Source organism: Chelonoidis abingdonii, chromosome 5 (genome assembly GCF_003597395.2).
Source record: "Chelonoidis abingdonii isolate Lonesome George chromosome 5, CheloAbing_2.0, whole genome shotgun sequence".
In the NCBI taxonomy this organism is placed as follows: domain Eukaryota; kingdom Metazoa; phylum Chordata; order Testudines; family Testudinidae; genus Chelonoidis; species Chelonoidis abingdonii.
In genome coordinates, this window is record NC_133773.1 from 126,072,472 (window position 1) to 126,095,183 (window position 22,712).

The 22,712-nt window shown below is 39.4% G+C and overlaps 1 protein-coding gene across 23 annotated transcripts in view; it reads right to left on the reverse strand.

The window, feature by feature from the left end:
- Nucleotides 1-22,712, reverse strand: part of ADD1 (adducin 1) — a 127,914-nt gene that overhangs the window by 16,607 nt on the left and 88,595 nt on the right. For 13 of the 23 annotated variants that reach the window (XM_032781041.2, XM_032781033.2, XM_032781040.2 and 10 more), the window contains 3 exons: nt 20,838-20,939; nt 9,528-9,617; nt 8,556-8,648 (listed from right to left, as the gene is read on the reverse strand). In XM_032781041.2, the coding sequence (XP_032636932.1) occupies nt 8,556-8,648; nt 9,528-9,617; nt 20,838-20,939 (285 nt within the window). The remainder of the gene's footprint in view (nt 1-8,555; nt 8,649-9,527; nt 9,618-20,837; nt 20,940-22,712) is intronic. The other 10 variants (XM_075066628.1, XM_032781043.2, XM_032781034.2 and 7 more) reach the window with 1 other exon arrangement.

The following is a 22,712-nucleotide window of genomic DNA, read 5'->3' on the forward strand; positions in this document are numbered from 1 at the left end:
GTTTCAGATAGTGTCTTTCACACAAACTGGATCCAAAACATTATATGTAGTGAAGTATTATATTTAGCACTGCTAATATTCTGTGTCTAAAGGACAAGAACAGAACATGCTGATGTACAGGGAAGAGGCGCTCTCTCTCCACTAATGGCAGGTTTTCTTATCTTCTCAGGATTGAAGCTAATGGCTTCATATTGCCTTAAAGATGGAAGATGCTTCTCTGGGCTGTCTGTTATGGATCAGACCTTTCAGGTCATTTGTCTGTTTAAGAGTTTCTCTGTTAATTGGTCTGATGTACAGCATTAGTTTAAAAGTTACTCTGATGCCCGATCTGAACCCCTCATCAGCACAGATATCTACAAATTATTCTCTGATCCTCAAGATGATTTTACTTAAGGGTTTATGATGTATTAACTGCCTTTGCCCAAGGTGCTTCTGTATGATATGGGCTCCGTGTATGTCACGGAGATCATGGAAGTCACGGATTCCGTGACCTTCTGCAACTCCGCAGGGGCCAGTGTGCCTGACCCCAGAGCCACCCAATCAGCTGGCTCTCGGACCAAACACTCAGGTGGCTCCCGGGACAGCCACACCAGCTGCTGCTCTGGTGGTCCGAGCAGCGGTCTCCGGGCGGGTGGCCGGAGAAGCCGTAGTCCGCAGCCCCAGGCAGCAGTCCCTGGCCAGCTGGAGCAGCCTGCAATCTGCGGCCTCTAAGAGCTGGTGCCACTGGCCACAGATGCCACCCTCCCCAGCAGTGGCCCCCTTACCTCCTCCCAAGATTTAATCACAGGTATTTTTAGTGTAAGTCTTGGACAGGTCACAAGCCATGAATTTTTGTTTATTGCCTGTGACCTGTCCATGACTTTTACTACCTGTGAATAAATCGAGAAGCCTTACGTATGATCAGAGATTCCTCACAAGAGTACACAAGTGATCCAGAAAGCACTGAAGTGGTACATTACAGCTGCATTCCATGTGAGAAGATCATCAGATTCTGCAAGATATTAAGTGTAGTGTATGATTGGCTGTAAATGTTGGCTAGTTTCTCTAACTTTTTTTCATGTTGAATTGTTATTTGTATTAATAATCAAAAGTCTAAATATAAGTAAAGTGTAGAGTGTGGAAATGATTAGTGGAACCAGAGAGAAATTAAGAGCTACAGGCAAAAAAGGTTTCTGCTGTAAATTTAAAAAAAGATGGCATAGATGAGATAGGGAAATATTGTTCTGGACAGAAGGAACTGATGAGGAGAAGACTTCAGCCAGACTGTGTTAAGGGACAGAAGGAAGCTTTCAGTAGAGGATGATCCACTAGAGATAGAGAAGCACAGATAGACAGGTGTCAAAGCACGTCAGAAAAGTTCTAGACACCTGCATAGGGGGCACAGAGTAGCTAAATGTCAAAGTCTTCACCCAGCTCAAGCAGCCAACATTAGCAGCAAGGTGGTGCCCAGGGTACGTGTAGGAAAGTTGTCCTGAACTAAAACTAAACTGAAATTGTTTCAAAATGTAATCCTATTTGAATTAATGTAAGTTTGCCACAGAAATACAGCTTCATCACCAAAGGGTAGCAACAGGAAGGAAGATGACATCTGGCACTTAAAGTGAAAAGCCCTCAAACCCATTTGAATGAGCCCTTTCCCTTGTGTTAATGTAGATTTGTAGTGATTAAAATCAAAGATATTTTATTTTCAGATGAATAAAAGCACACTCTTCAGGAACTTATTAGAAACTAAACATTGTAGTGTTTAGAGATGAGTTCATATCAATTGTCCTCTTTCCCGGTCATCCAGTTACCCAATGCTCAGTAGAATCTGATTTTCCTAATTCAATTTGGTAGTTAAACTGCATGCTGGCCCAATGTAATGTCTCATACTTTGTGTGCACTCACTCCTAAAAAGCCTGGAGAAGCATACATAGCCCTCCTCACTCTGGCCCAAATGAAACACTTACTATGAAAAAAATATCCACTGAAATCCTTCACACACTGCCTTAACAGATTTTGGCAAGCAAGTCCTCCTGCAGACAATTCATTCTTAAAAAAATCCTGGAAACCTTTTATTAGAAATATATTCTTGGCCCTTTCCCCTCCAAATGGAGAAAGTAGAAAAGTCCATTAAAAAGGAAAGACTAGCATCACAAAATTCAATTTGTATCTTTATATTAGAGAAAAAACATCCATGTGAAAAATAAAACCAAGTGAAATTAATGTTGTCATTGCTGATCAGGGACTATATTAATTTTCTAGTACAGTATGTAGAAAAGTTGCTTCAGAGTTTTAATGGACAACCAGTAATTTCCCCTTAAAATTTTGAGAAAATGCAGATTTTAAAGCTTTCTAATTATGTGTATTTCTTTGTAATAGAACACTAGAGATATCTGCATGAAAACAAGATATTAGTTTTTAAAAACTAATGAGCTCTGGCTGCATCTGAACCCATAACCCTTTATTTACAAGTATCACAACTGATTTCTTTGGAAGTGACTTTGATAGAGGATTATAACCTTTGGTGGGGAACAAACAGCAGATGAACTTTCAAAGAAACCAAGAAGCTGTCTTACTGTTGCCAGTAAAATAAGAACAACCCTTTTCCCAGTTGCAGAAAAATGCATAGCATAATTCTATCTAAAAAGGATGTTTTCTAAAGTTTTCCCACAAAATATCAGCTGCTTTAACATCAGATAGCCTCAAATGTGATGTAGTTTGATGTCATTTGCACTAGTTTGGCATCTAAAGGCTACAACAGAACACCATAAAAAAAGGCAATTTAATAGCATTTCATACGAGCCATGACTTTTTTTGTTGTTTTTGTTGTTGTTGTTGTTTTTTAAAAACAGAGATTTGGAGCTCCCAAGTCTTATAACTTCACTAAAAAAAGATGGGCAGGGGGGAAAACAATCAATGCCCAAAACTACTTTGGATTCATCTAATAAAAAGATTACAAACTAAACATGTAGTGAATAACTGAACCATTAGCAATAAGTTGCATGGGCTTACAAAGTAGGAAATCATGCCTGGCAAAGCATGTGGTTTTTTATAGGATTACAAAATTAGCAGACACAGGGAATGCAATAGATGTAATGCATGTTGATTTCACTGAAGAGTTTGATTACGTGTCTCTTACCCTTACTTGTAATTCACACTAATTTGATATGAGCACTGTCACATGAATTGAAAGTTGACTAAAATACTGTAAGCAAATGGTAGCAAAAAACAGCAAGGCATTCAGTTTGGAAGAATGTGGTGACTAATGAATCGGTATTTTGTTATGTCTTATTTTGGAGGACATCTTTATTCATAACCGAGAAAAGAGGGTAAGACAAGCACATCAAGTTCATGACACTCATCTAGCAAGTAAAACAGTGAGGCCAGGGAAATAACACAAAGGGACTTGGAAATTTGGGCAGGAAATGGAGAGAGATTTGTCATCCTAAAAATATGCAAGTTAATATTTCTGTGGGAAAATAATCTGATACACAGATATTCAGTCTGAAGGGAAACACCTTGACTTCAATGGAGCTACAACAATGGACAGCAGCTGAAGATCTATCCCCTGGACAGAAGTAATGCTGAAAGAGACCACAGGCTATAGCGGAAAACAAAAGAAATACGATATGAGGTTTTGGGCTGCATAAGCAAAGGCATTATGTCACAGAGCAGAAAGGTGATAGTCATGCTCTGCTGAAATCACACCTGGAATACTGCAACCAATCTGGACAATACCAGAGAGATGTAAAACTGGAGGCAATTCAGAGAGGAACAATGTAAGTAATTAGGGGGTTGAAAGGAATGACTTCCTGTGTAAGGAAAGACACAAGTAAAAGGGCTGGATAAATAATTTAGGGGACTGGGACATGAATCATCTGAAGGATGGAAAATCAAAGAAAAGAGGAATTGCGTACCGTAGCAGAAGGGGATAAATATCTAGCAGAGACGTGGTAAAGTTAAGGAAAGGAAATTTTATTAGGCTTATCAAGAAATATTCCAACGGATTAGTCCGTAGAACAGTCTCCCAGCAGAAGGAGAGGAAGCCTCATGACAGACATCAACATTAGAGACATCACTAAAAACAAACAACATGGACTGGTGGGGAGGAGAACAGCAGGATCCATGAAGGACTTGATGAGCTTTTACATCTTTAAGCTTCCATGATCTGATGATATCACGTGGACTTCAAGAAATGCATGTTCCTTGAGGCAGATATAGACTGGTTGCATTGCAGAGGGAGCTCTTGCCATTTGGAGGTGTGTGTGTGATTTCACTCCCTGTTTACCCGACAGGAAAGGTGTTCTTGGTAAGAGCCTACAGGAAGGGACTGAAGATCCCTGTAAGAGGCCTGATGCTCTGTCCCATCAAGCACTAAAGCTCTTCACTAGTGTTGGAAGAGAAACTAAAAACAGAAATTTCACAAAGGTCTAAATCTCCACCAGAGCCTCCTGCTGCCTTAAAAACCTGGATGATCCCAGCATGAAGTGCACCACAATTAAAGAACGGCCACTGGAAGCAGGACAGAACTGCTGACTCGATCAAGAGTTACTTTGCTTTCCTCCTCCAAAAAAGAATAGTGCAAAGAGTGTCCATTCAGACACATGTGATTTGAATTAACTATGGGTATTATGAAACAAAAAATTTAAAGTTTTTGGTAAATAATTAGATTATTATTTGCATTACCAGGACCAAAGATATGGTTGCAATGCAAAGGCAGGAATTTATAAAAATCTTCATGGGGTCTCCAAAACATGCAAGTATGAAACTATCTTGAATTCAGAGTAGGAAGCAGACTTTCCAAACTGATAATAGTAGCCGTATTAGAAACTGCAAATGAGTTGAAATTACTGAAGATATGCTACTAATTGCTTCATTCTGGACACACACTAATAAACGGCACATTCAAGAGGAAGGGTCCACCCCATTTCATCACTAAGTTTTTGATGTTTCAGAAGAAAGTCAGGGTTCTTTCACTAAACCAGGTATGTGATCCCCAATTTAAAAAACAAACAAACAAACAAACAACTTACCTTTGTTTTCTATAATATAGTTTAAAAAAGATTAGATGGCACAAAATATTTTTGAGATTATTCATCTCGGAATCCAGGAATTTATTGTGTCTTCATCTATAATGAGAGAGGACCTTAAGGAAGAGCTCTCTCAATATGATGATATAGAAGAAGCTGATGTTCCTTTGACTTCATTTGGACCATTATCTGATTTTATTATTATTTTAAACTATAACAGACTATTTGAAGGTTGTCTATGTGTGACTGACTTGTGCATTAGGACTGCTTTCTTTACTATTTTAACAACAGAAGAGCAGCGGGCAAGACTGGCAGCCATTAATGCAATTTCTTTCCACCCTTGAGAAGTATGAGGGATAAGTTTCTCCCACACAGAAGGTGAACAAGAGAAATGTCCAACTCTGGATAATGCTATACATTTCCTACATGGAAATTCTGGTAAAAAAGAACTCACTTTCTAAACTTTCTGCTGTATTTTGCTTTCATAAATGCAAATTGAGAACACATCTTAATCTTAGGGGTCAACATGAACAGTACTGGCATATGAGCATCTTTCCTCCCTTTATGAAGCGCATGAAATACAATAGATAACTGATAGCTTGAAAGCTTGTCTCTCTCACCAACAGAAGTTGGTCCAATAAAAGATATTACCTCACCCACTTTGTCTTGCTAACAGATAACCAACTCATTTAAAAGTTTAGGCAGTTAATAATTCAGATTAACATCTTGTACTTATATAGTGCTTTTTATCTGAAAGGACCAGGTCTCAAGGTGTTTAACAGCCAGAGATCACCACTGAAATGGAGCCACTTACAGGGCGGAACACAGACCTTACTCAGCAAAAGCAAAACTATGGAGCAGTTTTTAGGAAGAGACATGAATAGCTACTCCATTTCAAGAACAGGGAAATGGCCCGTATCTTGTTAATTTTATTACATCACAGAATGTCAGTGAAAAAACCCCACCCAAATTCCCTATTTGGTTAGTATTGCAGCAGACATTTAGCTAATATGGATCACAATGTGATTACAATTATGTGATGCATAAGGACCTTGTGATGTGACATGACCAGAATTTCTTGGAACGTGAAAGCATTTGACGAGGCAAAATTGATCATTTATCAGTGCAGCTCTAGGCAAGACTGGACTCAAATGATTATATACATATTTTGTATGTAACTCTGGAATTTTCTCTCTTAAACGAATGTGTTACTAATTCATGTATATCCCAATGTTAACTGAATATTTATTTTTTTTAAATCCTATTCAGATAGCAATTTCTTACTATTTACTTTGAGTGCAAATTTCTAAGAAACTGACAACAGAAGAATTTCTAGTGCTCTATAAAATCCTGACAATGCAATTGATTTTTAAAAGTTAGATTGATTGTGCATTATATTTCCTATAGGTTTTTTTTTTTTGCTCTGAAAAAAAAAATCTTACATGGAAGGGAAAATATATAAATTTGTGTTTGGATTTTCAGCACAATCTACCTACATCACTTGCTTACCCAATGTCATTTTTTACAATACAATCATTCCTCACTCTTCAAAATATTCCTGTCCCAAATTCCCAATTCTCATTTTATACAAAGATAATGTATAGGTAGGTAACTACTACTCTATGTGTCAAGATAGCTAATTTTACATCATTTCACTGGTAACCTAGGATTTTAATGACACCAATAAGAGGGGAAAAAACACTTCATTTGGATAGTTTGCCCTGACATTATATACCGTTAAAAACATATTACATACTTTTGCTCATACTTCTGGCCTCTGCTACCTTTAAAATCCTTGTAAAGTACTTGTGAATACTTTCATTACAAGAGCACTGAAATTATTCGAACACTTTATAAGAATTGAAATGAAATCTTGCATTTCACTGGTAAAAATTATTACTGTATATTGTGATGACATTATTTAAAACCACCAATCCCTCTGCTGAAATTATGATAACTGAGCAGAGAAGATAGAAAAGTGAAGGACAGACACGGCTTTTGAAGTGCTTGCTTTTGGGTTATATTTTCTAGCCTTAACTCTGAAAAGAATAATTCATTACCCTTCTCTTTAGAATATAGCTACCTTTTGACAAGAACATGAGATTTGGCTTGAAAATCAGTGTTTACCCCGCTCACAATATTATGGTATATGATGTATCTACAATACAGATTGGCTGATCACAGATGACAGGTTAAAAAAAAATCACAGCACTTGCAACTATATATTTCAAATTGTTCTCAGTTCTTGACAGGATAAACATGGTGATGGAGAAAGGAGATTTGAGGCACAATTTATTTAGCTTCCAGTTGATTTGAGAATTTGATGGAGGTGGTGAGGACAGAGAAGAAAGGGAGTGATACACATCTACCTGCTGAAGTTCCATATTGAACTCCCACCAAAGGACAGACTGAAGAATTTCCATTGTGGAAATTACTCCAATTTTACTTAGCCTCCCAAGCAAACCCAAAACACATTTTAGATTTATCTTCCACCTTAATTATACTTCATAAAATGCCACAGATATTGTTTATTCATTAACAATTTGAAAATTAGTATATTTAGGACTCAGCCCTGTGGAGTGCTGAACAGCTCCTGAATTTCAGCTCCTATTACAGGAATATAGAAGGAGGCATCCAGCATCCTTGCAGCATAGGAGCCTTAAAAAACCAAAACCAAAACCCAAAAAACCCCCCACTTTCTGATTTTTAGTCAGCTTGGTAAACCTTAGACCTGTGGTTATCTTTGGAATTACATTGATGCAATCGGGCTGAGACCAGGCTAGCTCAAAGAGGATCTCAAATTAGGATTATTGAACACCAATGACATGCACAAACCAAACACCACATGCAGAACTCGTGATGAGCCCCGTAACTTCACACACATTTTTATGTTATTCACCAGTCTGAATATATAAAAAGAAACTCAGCAACTTTAAGAGGTACTTTACAAGGGTAATTTAACTGCCTGTAGAATGGCACATACATAATTTGTACATCCATTTAGTCTGGGGGTGGCCAACCTGTGGCTCAAGAACCACATGCAGCTCTTCAGAAGTTATGCGGCTCCTTGTATAGGCACCGACTCTGGGGCGGGAGCTACAGGCACCAATTTTCCAGTGTGCCGGGGGGTGCTCACTGCTCAACCCTGGCTCTGCCCCAGGCCCTGCGCCACTCTACCCGTTCCCAAGCCTGCCGTGCCCTCGCTCCTCCCCCTCCAAGCCTCCTGCACGCCACGAAACAGCTGATCGAAAGGTGCGGGGAAGGAGGGCGAGGCGCTGATCAGAGGGGCTGCCAGCGGGTGGAGGCACTGGGAGTGGGGCAGAGAGGAGCTGATGGGGGGCTGCTGACATATTACTGTGGCTCTTTAGCAACGTATACTGGTAAATTTTGGCTCACGCTCTCAGGCTCAGGTTGGCCACCCCAATCTAGTCTTTCTATTAAAGCCAACTCTTTAGCTATTACAGGTAACAGGGCAGAGTAGGGAGAGGTAGAAGTGAAGGGTGAACAACAGTATTTAGAGCAGTATGACAGGGCAGTAAGTACCTTTCTAACAGAGAGAGATTTAGCGGGACTAAAGGCCTGCTCTGTGAGATCGAGCCCTTCAATAGTTTCCGTACAGTCTGAGAGGGGAGCATCCTGCAACAGTAAATTGAGTAAACAGAGCAAACCAAGCCCAGGCTTTAACACATCAACCATGAGCATTATGTGACACTAGTTATAAACATGCAGAGAAACAGTAAATGGTATATAAAATAGCAATGATAATGAACTGACATGCACACAAATATCACACAGACTGAAAAATGCTATGTTCATGACATGACTAGTCAAACTTTATACAGTGCATCAGAAAATACTTATCTACTGCCAATTATATTACTCACATTTACTGAGATGTAAGTTTTTAAGTCACTAGAGTGTGCACTTCGCTGAGTAACTGTTTAGAGAGCACTTTAAACTCTTATTTTGAACAATAATTAAAAAAAAGTCTATTTACTTAGTGCACCAAAGACAGTATTTTTAGCTTAATGATTTTATTGTTGATGTACAATACCAAGTTTTTTCTTTTTTAATTGCTCTCCAAATAAATTATTGTCAGGTTATCAGAATATATTCAATACACACTATTACACAAAATTGACTCTGCTATTTCCAATATCTTATATTTTAAAAGTACATTAACTTGAAAAATATCCAAGCTGTCACAAAGCCTGACTAGTTTTGAGCAGGATTCTATCCCATACAAATAGCCTTTTCAAATTTTCATGCACTACGTTCAGCCATAAATCAAAGAGCATCTCTCACAGACATGCATCAGCTGCACTAGTAAAGCCTCTTACATTTCTGACCCTGAGCACTCTCACGAAGACAATGATGTGTTATCTCTAACACTTACCTTATAAACAGTTACTCTCTGCCAATTAAAGAATAATGTTATAGTGACATATTAGGTGACAGTAGAGGACACCAGACATTAACTTTAAGATTATATTTTATGGCATTCTGTGTTCTCACCTGTACAAGACTCCTGTCCATGACTACCCCACAAAGAACCTGTGACTGAGGACCAGCGGTTTTAATATCTTGTAAGTTTTGCTCTCGGATCTGTGAAGAAAAAAGCAGGATAAATACATGTGAACAGTAGACATATCCGTTTTATCCACTCAGTCTGTGGGGGGAGGGGCAAGAGACAAAACAAAACAAAACAAAAAATACCTTATTTCAGCTAGGTTTTAGGGACAGATCCCGAGTTGGTATATATTATCATAGCTCTATGGATGTCAATGGAGCTGAGACAATTTACACTAGCTGAAGATGTACCCCCAGAATTCTATTGATCTAGATTAGTTTGGTATCTAGGTATCACAGCATGCATTTGCCTTCCTTTTACATGGTAAAAGTAGACTGATCAGGTAGCAGAGAAAGACAGTTTAGAAGGGCATCAGAGCATTCTGGATCAGTCTTTTACCATGTTCAACCTTTTAGTGTCCACACATTCCTTAACCACGCCACACAGAGAGTAATTCCAAAACCGACAGGAAGTGCTACTAAAGTAGAATAATAGAAATGTAGGGCAGGAAGGACCTTGGGAGGTCATCTTGTCCAGCTGAGGCAGAACCAAGTAAACCTTGATCATCCCCTGACTGGTGTTTGTCTAACCTGTTCTTGAAACCCTCCAGTGACGGGGAACGCACAACCTCACTTGGAGGCCTATACCAGGGCTTAACTAACCTTTGTAGCTAGAAAGTATGTGTGCATGCGCACATTATATACACCTCTACCTTGATATAACACGATCTGATATAACACTAATTCAAATTTAACGCAGTAAAGCAGTGCTCCGGAGGGGTTGGGCTGCGCACTCCGGTGGATCAAAGCAAGTTCAATATAACGCGGTTTCACCTATAATGCGGTAAGATTTTTTGGCCCCGAGGAAGCGTTATATCGAGGTAGAGGTGTGTGTGTATATATCTATCTATTTATAAAAAACCTAAATCTCCCTTGCTGCAAATTAAACCCATTACACCTAATCCTATATTAGTGAACATGGAGGACAACTGATCACCATCTTCTTTATAATGGCCAGTAGCACATTGGAAGAGTGTTTTCAGGTCCCTCCTCAACCTTCTTCTCTCAAGACTAAACACTTCCTCGTATATCAGGTTTTCTAAACCTTTTATCATTTTTGTTGCTCTCCTCAGCACTCTCTCCAATTTATCCACATCTTTCCTAAAGCGTGGTGCCCAGAAGTGGGCACACTGCTCTGGCTGAGGCCTCACCAAGGCTGAGTAGATGGAACAATCACCTTCTGTGTCTTATATACAACATTCCTGTTAATATTAATACCCTAGATTGATATTAGCCTTTTTCGCAACTGCATCACATTGACTCAGTCAATTTCTGATCTATCATCCCCAGATCCTTTTCTGATGTACTTATACCTAGTCAGTTATTTCCCATTTGTAGTTGTGAATTTTATTTTTCCTTCCCAGATGATGTAGTACTTTATACTTGTCATCACTGAATTTCATTTTGTTGATTTCAGACCAGTTCTAAAATTTGTCAAGGTAGTTTTGAATTTTTATCCTGTCTTCCAAAGTGCTTGCGACCAATCCCAGTTTTGTGTTATCTACAAATTTTGTAAGCACACTCTCCACTCCACTTTTCAAGTCACGGTAATGGAAATATTAACTAGTACCAGACCCAGAACAGACTCTTGCTGGATCCCACTACAGATTTTTCCCCACCCGTTTGACAGAAAACCTTTGATAACTACTCTTTGATCTTCCAAGCAATTTTGTACCTAACTGATAGTAATTTAATCTAGACCACTTTTCCCAAATTTGCTTATGAGAATGTTGTGGATTATGTCAAAAGCGTTACTAAAATCAAGATACATCACATCTATAGCTTTCCCCCATCCACTAGGCTAGTAACCCTGTCAAAGAAGGAAATTAGATTGGTTTGGCATGATTTGTTCTTGACAAATCCATGTGGCTATTACTATAATTCTACTATCCTCCAGATAAGTACAAACTGATTATTTAATAATAATACTCTTTACCACCTCAATTTACAATCCAAACTTTGACAGTGGCGGCTATACTTCTGAAGTGGATGTTAATGAGTACATTCGTTCGAGAATGCAAAATCTCTCATTTGCATGTGCACAAATGGATATTTTTGAATGCAAAAATCAGTTAATTGCATGAAGAAGTATCCATTTGTGTACCTAAGTACAAATGCTCTCTTTTATGTCTTCTATGTCTGCAAGCTCTTTCCTTACTCCACAATGTGGGAATAGAAATAAAGTCATTCCTGAACTTGAATATCTTGTGAGGCCAATGAAACCATAATTGCTGACCCAGCATGCAACATTTCTAAAGTAGTTTGGAGTGCTGTTTCTAAAGCTGCAGAAGAGGATAAATTTAGACGGATTCACTTGTGATTGCATGGATGAGAAATGGATATTCATCTTAAAGTTATGTTATAAACAAAAGTTATGTTGTAAACAAAATATCCATCTTATTATCAACACCTACGATTATTAAAACTGAAAAAATTAAAAATCCTATTCCCACAATTCTATTTATATTCTTGGTTTACTCCTTGCATTTATCTTGACTGGGGCAATGAAAACTCATGAAATCAGTTTTACTTCTGTTTTGGTTGGTTTCACTTTCAGGTTTTCAGCACCACAGTGGAAATGTTCATTTAACAATTGTTTTCACTTCGTTTCTTTTTAATTGTGGAGACATTTTTATTGATTTTAGGTTTTATAAACATTAAAAAAAAAAATTTAGACCATGTTTAAGTTGACAGTTTCCATGACAGTTTTTGCAAAAAGGTAAGAATGAGTCTTATTCCACATATTCTTTCTATTGTCAGTTGCAAGTTTATTAGCAATTCTGTTTCTCCAAATATATTTTATAGTGGAAAGCAGGAACCTAGAATATAATTTGTTTTGGCACTGCACTTCTAGTTACTTGAACCTTATGTTGACAGTTCTTTGTATTATTTAGTAGAACTGGGACCATTATAGAGCAGATACTTCAGAAGAGTCAGGGTATTCGAGCTCCTCATATAAAGCTTTGTCTATGCAATCTAGTCTACCTCTGACCTTTACCTCTGTCTGAAACACTGCTCCCAAAACCAGGGTTTCCATAAATTATTTGTTTTGGACAAGACCAACAAATCTACCATCTACGTTGCTATACAAAAATGTTTAATATTGTTCTTAGAGTACAATTTTTTGATGACTGGATTGCTGCCAAATACCAAACCCAATAAATCCTACACAGCTCCCACAGGAAGAGCAGATTATAAAAAAACTTGAAACCTAAGTATGTGAAGGACTCTACGTGATAAGTTCAACTACCATTTAACAAGCCAAGGGCTTTCAAAAGAAGGCATGTTCACACAGAAAATGTACCATTAGCATGAGAAACTCAACATAACGAGTATCAACATCTGCCTACTTGAACCTTTCACATGTATAGATTTCGGTTTCAAGATTTATGCCTTTGGGATTGGTTAAATTGCACTGGACTTTCCATATTAAACAGTTACCATTCCACAATGCTGCTGAGGATGTGGAATGGTAACAAAGATGATAGCTCTATCCTTAACCCTAAACAGACTCTCCTTTAGCACTAAACAGTGTTCATGCCAGTAACCTTTTACAAGATTTTACCCGCACAAACTCCCTTTTCCAATAGTGGCATCAACTAACAACACCAGGAACAGCAAATAGAGGCAAGTTAGCCCATTACTAATTTTTGCTAACATAAGAACATAAGAACGGCCGTACTGGGTCAGACCAAAAGTCCATCTAGCCCAGTATCTGTCTACCGACAGTGGCCAATGCCAGGTGTCCCAGAGGGAGTGAGCATAACAGGCAATGATCAAGTGATCTCTCTCCTGCCATCCATCTCCATCCTCCGATGAACAGAGGCTAGGGACACCATTCTTCACCCTTCCTGGTTAATAGCCATTTATGGACTTAGCCACCATGAATTTATCCAGTTCCCTTTTAAACATTGTTATAGTCCCAGCCTTCATAACCTCCTCAGGTAAGGAGTTCCACAAGTTGACTGTGCGCTGTGTGAAGAAGAACTTCCTTGTATTTGTCGCCTCCTTCTACAACGAGTCAGGAAAAGATCTGGCGTCATCATGCGATATTCTCTGAAGATGTCCACGAGTGTACAGAGGTGGTAAAAAGCAAACAGGATATTAGGAATCATAAAAAGGGGATAGAGACATAAGACTTGCAGAATATACTATTGCCTACTTACATCCATGCGTACGCCCACATCTTGAATACCTGTGTACAGATGTGGTCTCACCTCACCTCAAAAAGATATTCTATTACTAGAGAAAAGGTTTCAGAGCAAAAAGGCAGCTAAATGATTAGGGGTTGGAGGGGCTCCCATATGAGGAAAGATAAGAGGCTCGTCCTCTCAGCTTGGAAGAGGAGGAGACTAAGGGCGGATATGATAGTGATATTAAAATCATTGAGTGATGTGGAGAAGTGGTAAGAAAAAGTTATTTACTTTTCCCATAATACAAGACTAGGGTCACAAATGAAATAATAGTAGAGGTTAAATAGCTAAATTAGCCCCCATCATATTGTATGTATAGTTGGGGTTATTTTTTCCAATGTGCATTACTTTACATTTATCCACATTAAATTTCATTTGCCATTTTGTTGCCCAATCACTTAGTTTTGTGAGATCTTTTTGAAGTTCTTCACAATCTGCTTTGGTCTTAACTATCTTGAGTAGTTTAGTATCATCTGCAAACTTTGCCACCTCACTGTTTACCCCTTTCTCCAGATCATTTATGAATAAATTGAATAGGATTGGTCCTAGGACTGACCCTTGGGGAACACCACTAGTTACCCCTCTCCATTCTGAGAATTTACCATTAATTCCTACCCTTTGTTCCCTGTCTTTTAACCAGTTCTCAGTCCATGAAAGGACCTTCCCTTTTATCCCATGACAGCTTAATTTACGTAAGAGCCTTTGGTGAGGGACCTTGTCAAAGGCTTTCTGGAAATCTAAGTACACTATGTCCACTGGATCCCCCTTGTCCACATGTTTGTTGACCCCTTCAAAGAACTCTAATAGATTAGTAGTAAGACATGATTTCCCTTTACAGAAACCATGTTGACTATTGCTCAACAGTTTATGTTTTTCTATGTGTCTGACAATTTTATTCTTAACTATTGTTTCGACTAATTTGCCCGGTACTGACGTTAGACTTACGGTCTGTAATTGCCTGGGATCACCTCTAGAGCCCTTTTTAAATATTGGCGTTACATTAGCTAACTTCCAGTCATTGGGTACCGAAGCCGATTTAAAGGACAGGTTACAAACCTTAGTTAATAGTTCCGCAACTTCACATTTGAGTTCTTTCAGAACTCTTGGGTGAATGCCATCTGGTCCCGGTGACTTGTTAATGTTGAGTTTATCAATTAATTCCAAAACCTCCTCTAGTGACACTTCAATCTGTGACAGTTCCTCAGATTTGTCACCTACAAAAGCCGGCTCAGGTTTGGAATCTCCCTAACATCCTCAGCCGTGAAGACTGAAGCAAAGAATCCATTTAGTTTCTCCGCAATGACTTTATCGTCTTTAAGCGCTCCTTTTTGTATCTCGATCATCAGGGGCCCCACTGGTTGTTTAGCAGGCTTCCTGCTTCTGATGTACTTAAAAAAACATTTTTTATTACCTTTGGAGTTTTTGGCTAGCCGTTCTTCAAACTCCTCTTTGGCTTTTCTTATTACACTCTTGCACTTAATTTGGCAGTGTTTGTGCTCCTTTCTATTTGCCTCACTAGGATTTGACTTCCACTTTTTAAAGGAAGTCTTTTTATCTCTCACTGCTTCTTTTACATGGTTGTTAAGCCACGGTGGCTCTTTTTTAGTTCTTTTACTGTGTTTCTTAATTTGGGGTATACATTGAAGTTGGGCCTCTATTATGGTGTCTTTAAAAAGGGCCCATGCAACTTGCAGGGATTTCACTTTAGTCACTGTACCTTTTAACTTTCTGTTTAACTAACCCCCTCATTTTTGTATAGTTCCCCTTTTGAAATTAAATGCCACAGTGTTGGGCTGTTGAGGTGTTCTTCCCACCACAGGGATGTTGAATGCTATTATATTATGGTCACTATTTCCAAGCGGTCCTGCTATATAGTTACCTCTTGGACCAGCTCCTGCGCTCCACTCAGGATTAAATCTAGAGTTGCCTCTCCCCTTGTGGGTTCCCGTACCAGCTGCTCCATGAAGCAGTCATTTAAAGTATCGAGAAATTTTATCTCTGCATTTCGTCCTGAAGTGAAATGTTCCCAGTCAATGGGGATAATTGAAATCCCCCACTATTATTGGGTTCTTAATTTTGATAGCCTCTCTAATTTCCCTTAGCATTTCATCATCACTATTACTGTCCTGGTCAGGTGGTCGATAATAGATCCCTAATGTTATATTTTTATTAGAGCATGAAATTTCTATCCATAGAGATTCTATGGAACATGTGGATTCGCTTAAGATTTTTACTTCATTTGAATCTACATTTTCTTTCACATATAGTGCCACTCCTCCCCCTGCACGACCTGTTCTGTCCTTCCGATATATTTTGTACCCCGGAATGATTGTGTCCCATTGATTGCTCTCAGTCCACCAGGTTTCTGTGATGCCTATTATATCAATATCCTCCTTTATCACAGGCACTCTAGTTCACCCATCTTATTATTTAGACTTCTAGCATTTGTGTACAAGCACTTTAAAAACTGTCCCTGTTTATTTGTCTGCCCTTTTCTGATGTGCCAGATTCTTTTTTATGTGACTGTTTATCATCTGATCTGGCCCTTACATTATCCTCTTCCGTCCTCTGTTCCTGACTATAACCTGGAGATTCTCTATCATCAGACTCTCCCCTAAGAGAAGTCTGTGTCCGATCCACATGCTCCTCTGCAGCAGTCGGCTTTCCCCCATCTCCTAGTTTAAAAAACTGCTCTACAACCTTTTTAATGTTTAGTGCCAGCAGTCTGGTTCCACTTTGGTTTAGGTGGAGCCCATCTCTCCTGTATAGGCTCCCCCCATCCCAAAAGTTTCCCCAGTTCCTAATGAACGTAAAACCCTCCTCTCTACACCATCGTCTCATCCACGCATTGAGACTCTGAAGCTCTGCCTGCCTACCTGGCCCCTGCATGCGTGGAACTGGGAGCATTTCTGAGAATGCCACCATAGAGGTCCTGGATTTCAGTCTCTTCCCTAGCAGCCTAAATTTGGCTTCCAGGACATCTCTCCTACCCTTCCCTATGTCATTGGTACCTACATGTACCACGACCACCGGCTCCTCCCCAGCACTACACATAAGTCTGTCTAGATGCCTCGAGAGATCCGCCACCTTCGCACCAAGCAGGCAAGTCACCATACGGTTCTCCCGGTCATCACAAACCCAGCTATCTATGGTTCTAATGATCGAATCTCTCATTACTAACACCTGCCTTTCCTAGCAACTGGAGTTCCCTCCCCCGGAGAGGTAACCTCAGTGCAAGAGGCAACCCTAGCACCATCTGGAAGGAGGGTCCCAACTATGAGAAGGTTTCCCTCTGCTCCCACTGACTGCTCTGCTTCCCTGGGCCCTTCTTCCTCCTCAACAGCACAGAGGCTGTCTGAGCGGAGGTGGGACAACTCTACAGTGTCCCGGAAAGCCTCATCAACATACCTCTCTGCCTCCCTTAGTTCCTCCAGTTCCGCCACCCTGGCCTCCAAAGTCCGTACGTGTCTCTGAGGGCCAGAAGCTCCTCGCACCGACTGCACACATACGCCACACGCCCACAGGGCAGGTAATCATACATGCTACACTCAGTGCAATAAACTGGATAGCCCCCACTCTGCTGCTGGGCTTCTGCCTGCATTGTCTCCTAGTTAATGAAAGGGTGGGTCTAAAGAAAGGGGTTTTGGAATATGGTTTGGATTATAGGTTTTAAGGGGACTACAGGGGAACAGGTAGGACCGACAAGGGACCCCACCCTCCCTTCCCACTCCCCTTCCAAACTCCCTTGCAAAACTCCCTGTTAGCAGCCCCTGTTCACAAGCTCCCTGGTCGCTTGTGCGTGGCTTTAACTCAGGCCAGGGCTTTATAATGCCCCGTCTACTGATTAAGGCTCAGCCAATTACCAGAGGCTTCGAGCTTTCAAACTTTCCTTTGAACGTCAGGGCCTCCAACTGCCAGCCACAGCACACGGTCCTTCAAACCACCAAACAAACAAACAGACTGACAAACACAAGCTCAGCACACAGCAAGTAACCCCAAACACAAACACACTACAGATTGCCAACATATGTTTATACTTTTGCAAGAATGGAAGCTAAATAGGATGATCCAAACCCCTTCCTCATAGAAGACCAGTAGTAACATTTAAAGTTAATTTCACACAGACTGGAATTCAAACCACTAGACCACTTTAAAATGGTTAATATCTGGCTCAACAGATCTGGGAGCAAGGGGGGAACCACACCTTGCCTAATCACAGCCCAATTATAAAGCAACATCCAAAGACTGGTGGATCTATATTTCTGTGCTTTGTCAATTTAAAATTAAACGTTTGGAAATATTTTGCAAAGAATTTTAAGATGAGCAGAAGCCATTTTAGAATACATATTTAGCTAATCCCATCCCTAAAAAGCCCCCAAAACAAAAACAAAAAAATCACAGCACTACCATGATTGATCATTTTCCCCTACTCTTTTTCTGTCTTGTCTATTTAAATTGTGAACTCTTCGGGGCAGGGACTTAGCTTAGCTTATGTTCTTGGTCGGCCACTAGGCTCTATCACAATTAACAATAAACAGCCACATCATGTATGTGACTCAATTCTGGATCCTACCTCCAGAAAGAGAGTCTACCTGGAATTTTATAACTTAATAGCAGACACAGAAACTGGCCAAGCAGTAATAAGTTTGTCATGGAGGTCACTGATTCTGTGACTTCCACAGAGGCTGGCGCGCCTGACCTGGAGACTGCCAGAGCAGCTCAGGTAGCCCTTACACCAGATATACCAGCCGCTGCTGCAGCAGTCTCGGGCCCTCCTGCCCCCCAGGGCTCAGGGCTGGGGGTGCAGGGCGGTGCTTACCTGGGGAGAGGGTTCCCTGCAAGGGTGACAGAAACTCCCCTCCCTCAACTCCTAACTCCATGTGCTGCTGCTGCTGTCTCAGGCACTGCCCCCGTGACTTCCACTGGCCGCAGTTCCCAGCCAATGGGAGCTGCAGAACCAGGGCTTGGGGTGAGACGTAGCGGAGGCCGCATGCGGAGCTAAGAGCTGGGGTTGCCACTTCCCTGGAGCCAGGCAGGGAGCCTGCCCTAGGCCCCCCTTCACCACCACCGAGCAATGCTGGCTATTCCTTATAACCCTATTCTAACTCCAGGTGCTTACACACTGATTATTTAATAATTTGTACCAGTACCTTTCCAGATATTGAAGTTAGGCTGATTAGTTTATAATTCCCCATGGCCTCTTTTTCTCCCTTCTTAAATATAGGTACTATGTTTACCCTTCTCCAGTCCTCTGGGAACCCACCCATCCTCCAGGAGTTCTCAAAAGATAACTGCTAATGTTTCCAAGATTGCTTCAGCCAGTTCCATATGTAACCTGGGATGGATTTCATCAGGTCCTATCAACTTGAACACATCTAACTTATTTAAATATTCTTAAACCTTTCCCTATTTTGGCTTGCTTTCCTCCCCCCCCTCGTTCTTAATATTAACTATACTGAGCATCTAGTCACTATTAATTTTCTTAGCAAAGATTGAAGCAAACAGGCATTAAACACCTAATTTTTCTTGATGTCATAAGTTATTAGCTCTACTTCCCTGCTGAGTAGAAGAGATACTTTGTTTCATCTTTCTCTTGCTCCTAGTGTACTTAAAGAACCTCTTCTTAATTGCCTTTTATGTCCCTTTCTAGTTGTACCTCATTTTGTGCCTTAGCCTTTCTGATCTTGTTCCTACATGCTAGTGCTATACTTTTGTACTCCTCATCAATTTGTCGATGTTTCCACTTTGTGTAGAATTCCTTTTTGGATTTTTAGGTCATTAAAGAGTTCCTGGTGGAGTCGCATTGGATTCTTATTACCCTTCTTATCTTTCCTTCACATTGGAACAGTTTGCAGTTGCGTGTTTAATGTTGTCTCGAGGAAGTGCCAGCTCTCCTGAACTCCTTTTTCTATTAGATTTTCTTCTCATGGGATCTTACCTACCATTTATCTGAATTTGTTAAAGTCTGCTTCTTTTCTTTTTTTTTTTTTTTTTTTTTTTTTTTAAGTCTCCTATCCTTATTCTGCTGTTCTCACTCCTTCCTTTCACTAGAACTATGAAAGCTATCATTTAATAATCACTTTCACCCAAACTGCCTTTCACCTTCAGATTCGCAACCAATTCCTTCCTGTTGATCGGAATCAAGTCTACAATGTTTATCTCCCTGGTTAATTCCGTTCTGGAACAAAAAGTTGTTCCCCACTGCATTCTAAGAACTTACTGGAAATTTTATCTTTTGCCATATTACTTTTCCAACGCCTCCTCCCTTTTTACTCTACCTGTCCTTCCTGATCAAGCTATACCCCTTTATACCAATATTCCAGTCATTAAACTCATCATACCAAGTTCCTGTGATGCCAGTTAAGTCATAATTTAGCTTATGTACTAATACTTCCTGTTTATTCCCCATACTTTTTACATTTGAGTACAGATGACCCCCAGGTTACGCAAACCTGACTCACGCATATCTGCACTTAACAGAAAAAGTTCATAAGCTAGCAATAGGGGTTGGAGGTTTTTTTGGCGAATAATGGTCGAGTATACATTTCCGACTTACGCAAAATTCAAGTTACACCAGGTGTTCCGGAACGGAACGTTTGTGTAAGTTGGGGAGCATCTGTACAGATATCTAAGATGTTGGGCAGATTCCCCCACTAATTTCTCTCTTGTAATTTTCCATGTCCTCCCCACCCCCACACATCTAACCCTTGGGTATGGTCACTTTTTTTATACACTTACCGGTGGGCTTTTATCACATGCCCCCTTTGAACGTAGTTTAAAGCCCTCCTTGGCTCAAAGGGAGCAGGTGTCAAAAGACTACTGAGCTTAGTTCAAGAATATATAGTGACTGTTTCTGCCTCTAATTATCATGGTGAGGACAATGCAGAAGCCATGCTTTTGATTTCTGCAAGACCTTATTACAACAAAAATTATTAGCTGTGTACAAGTATGCAATTTAAACAAAAGTGATGGCAAATTAAATTATTTAACAGCAGTTACAAACCTTGTTCCTCATTTCTTGGACCTCCTTTGGGTTAGTGTTCAATGGAACAAACAGGTTAGGGACAGCAGAGGTGGCAGTTCTATGTCCATCCTCTTTAGTCCACTGCAATGCCAAGAACAGTTCAATAGTCAGAATTGCTGTAATGGCAAGGAATATTAATAGCAGCAAATTTATATAACAACTGATCATGCGTCATCGTACAAATGCAGAAAACTGAATCAATGGTTACATTCTATTCCTTTATAAGAGCACTTAACTCATACACTTCTTCAGTGGTAACAGAGTCAGAAAAGGAATTAAAATAAAAGCCTGCAGAGACACTATCAACTAGAATATCATTTCCATCTCCAAACCTTTGCACTTATTTTACATGTAACACCAGAGATTTCTGAAACTCAAGTAAGTTTATTAGCAGTTCATTTTTCTGTGCGTTTGACAGCACCACATAATTAGACAGGTTCAATGTTTTCCCCGTGTACTTTGTTTCTCACTTGCTGAAGAGACCCTTAGCAATAAAGGAGACAAAAATCCCTTAATACTTATTTTTAAAGGAAAAATTAAAGAAAAAGGCACTTCAAGATATGCTATGCAAAGGGATCTCAATTTTTTTTTTTTAATTAGGTAATTTTTTCTAAAATTGAGTTGACAATGTTCCTTTAAATCACAGGGAAAAAAATCAACCCAGATAAAATTAAGATAAAGCTATAAGTGTTTTTAAATCCTAGTATAGTCATATTCATCTTCACATTTTCTCTTTGAATACTAAAATGAGAGCGAAATCATTGATTCAATCCTCTGATACTTAACAAACATCAAAGCAAACTGAAAGCATAGGATGACAGGAGTGTGAAAAGCAATGTGATGTCACTAACCAGGTTTAGTGAATGATTTTGTACTGTGAAGCAAGAGTGGGCATCACCAAAGTTTTGCATTAAAACAAACTACTGCATTAGAATATACTGTGTTTTCAGAATTGTTTCTGTACAGATAAATAGCTATATCAATACAGCAGCCAAGGGGAACAGTTTGGTGATGTCGAATATTTTATATAACTTATATAGCTCAAAAGATTACAAAAATATCCCAAACACAAACTTAAAGCGCTTCATAGGCTCTTCACAGAAGGTTGTTTTACATGGTCATTGCATCTAGTATGTTGACGGGGTTTCTGTGCCACAACACTAAGCTTTTTCTCTTTACCTCGGATTCATCAAATGCAATATCTCAACAACTCTCAATTGCTATTGCATAGAAAATGCATTGAACATTTAAAACAAACCTGTTTTAGAGAGCAAATGCTATGCACTTTTCTGAGTAATTTCGAGAGACAATAAGATAGCCAGAAATTGTAAAACTTTAAAAAGCAAACAGAATTTTAAAATGTTTTGCACTGTAAAGAAAAAAAATGGAATGAACATGGAGCTGTGGAATACTCACTGATGATTATCTTCTTAGATAAAAATTAATCCAGCTTTTTATTAAAGATAATTTTAATCAAAACATTAAAATATAAAAACAACAGCAGTACAGCAAACTGTTCTCTTTTTAAATTAAGAACAAGCATTAAAAAATTAAGTACACAAACCTGGGACATTGTAAGAATTTTATATTGCTCCAGCACAATAGCTAAACAATATTAATTTCTGAGCCTACTGATGATTTCAGATATTAAATAATTTGATTCTGTTGCATGTGAACGAAGATTAAAAAATTAAGAGTATTGCTCTAAATATGTATGTATGTGGAATGTTTTTTTCATGGCAGTACTGCTTAATATAGAGCTGAAAGTAGCAAGTATGTATTGACTAGTTATTTCCATAAACAAACTTTTAAAAACCAAACAAAAAGTCTTCACACACACACAGAACCTCTTCT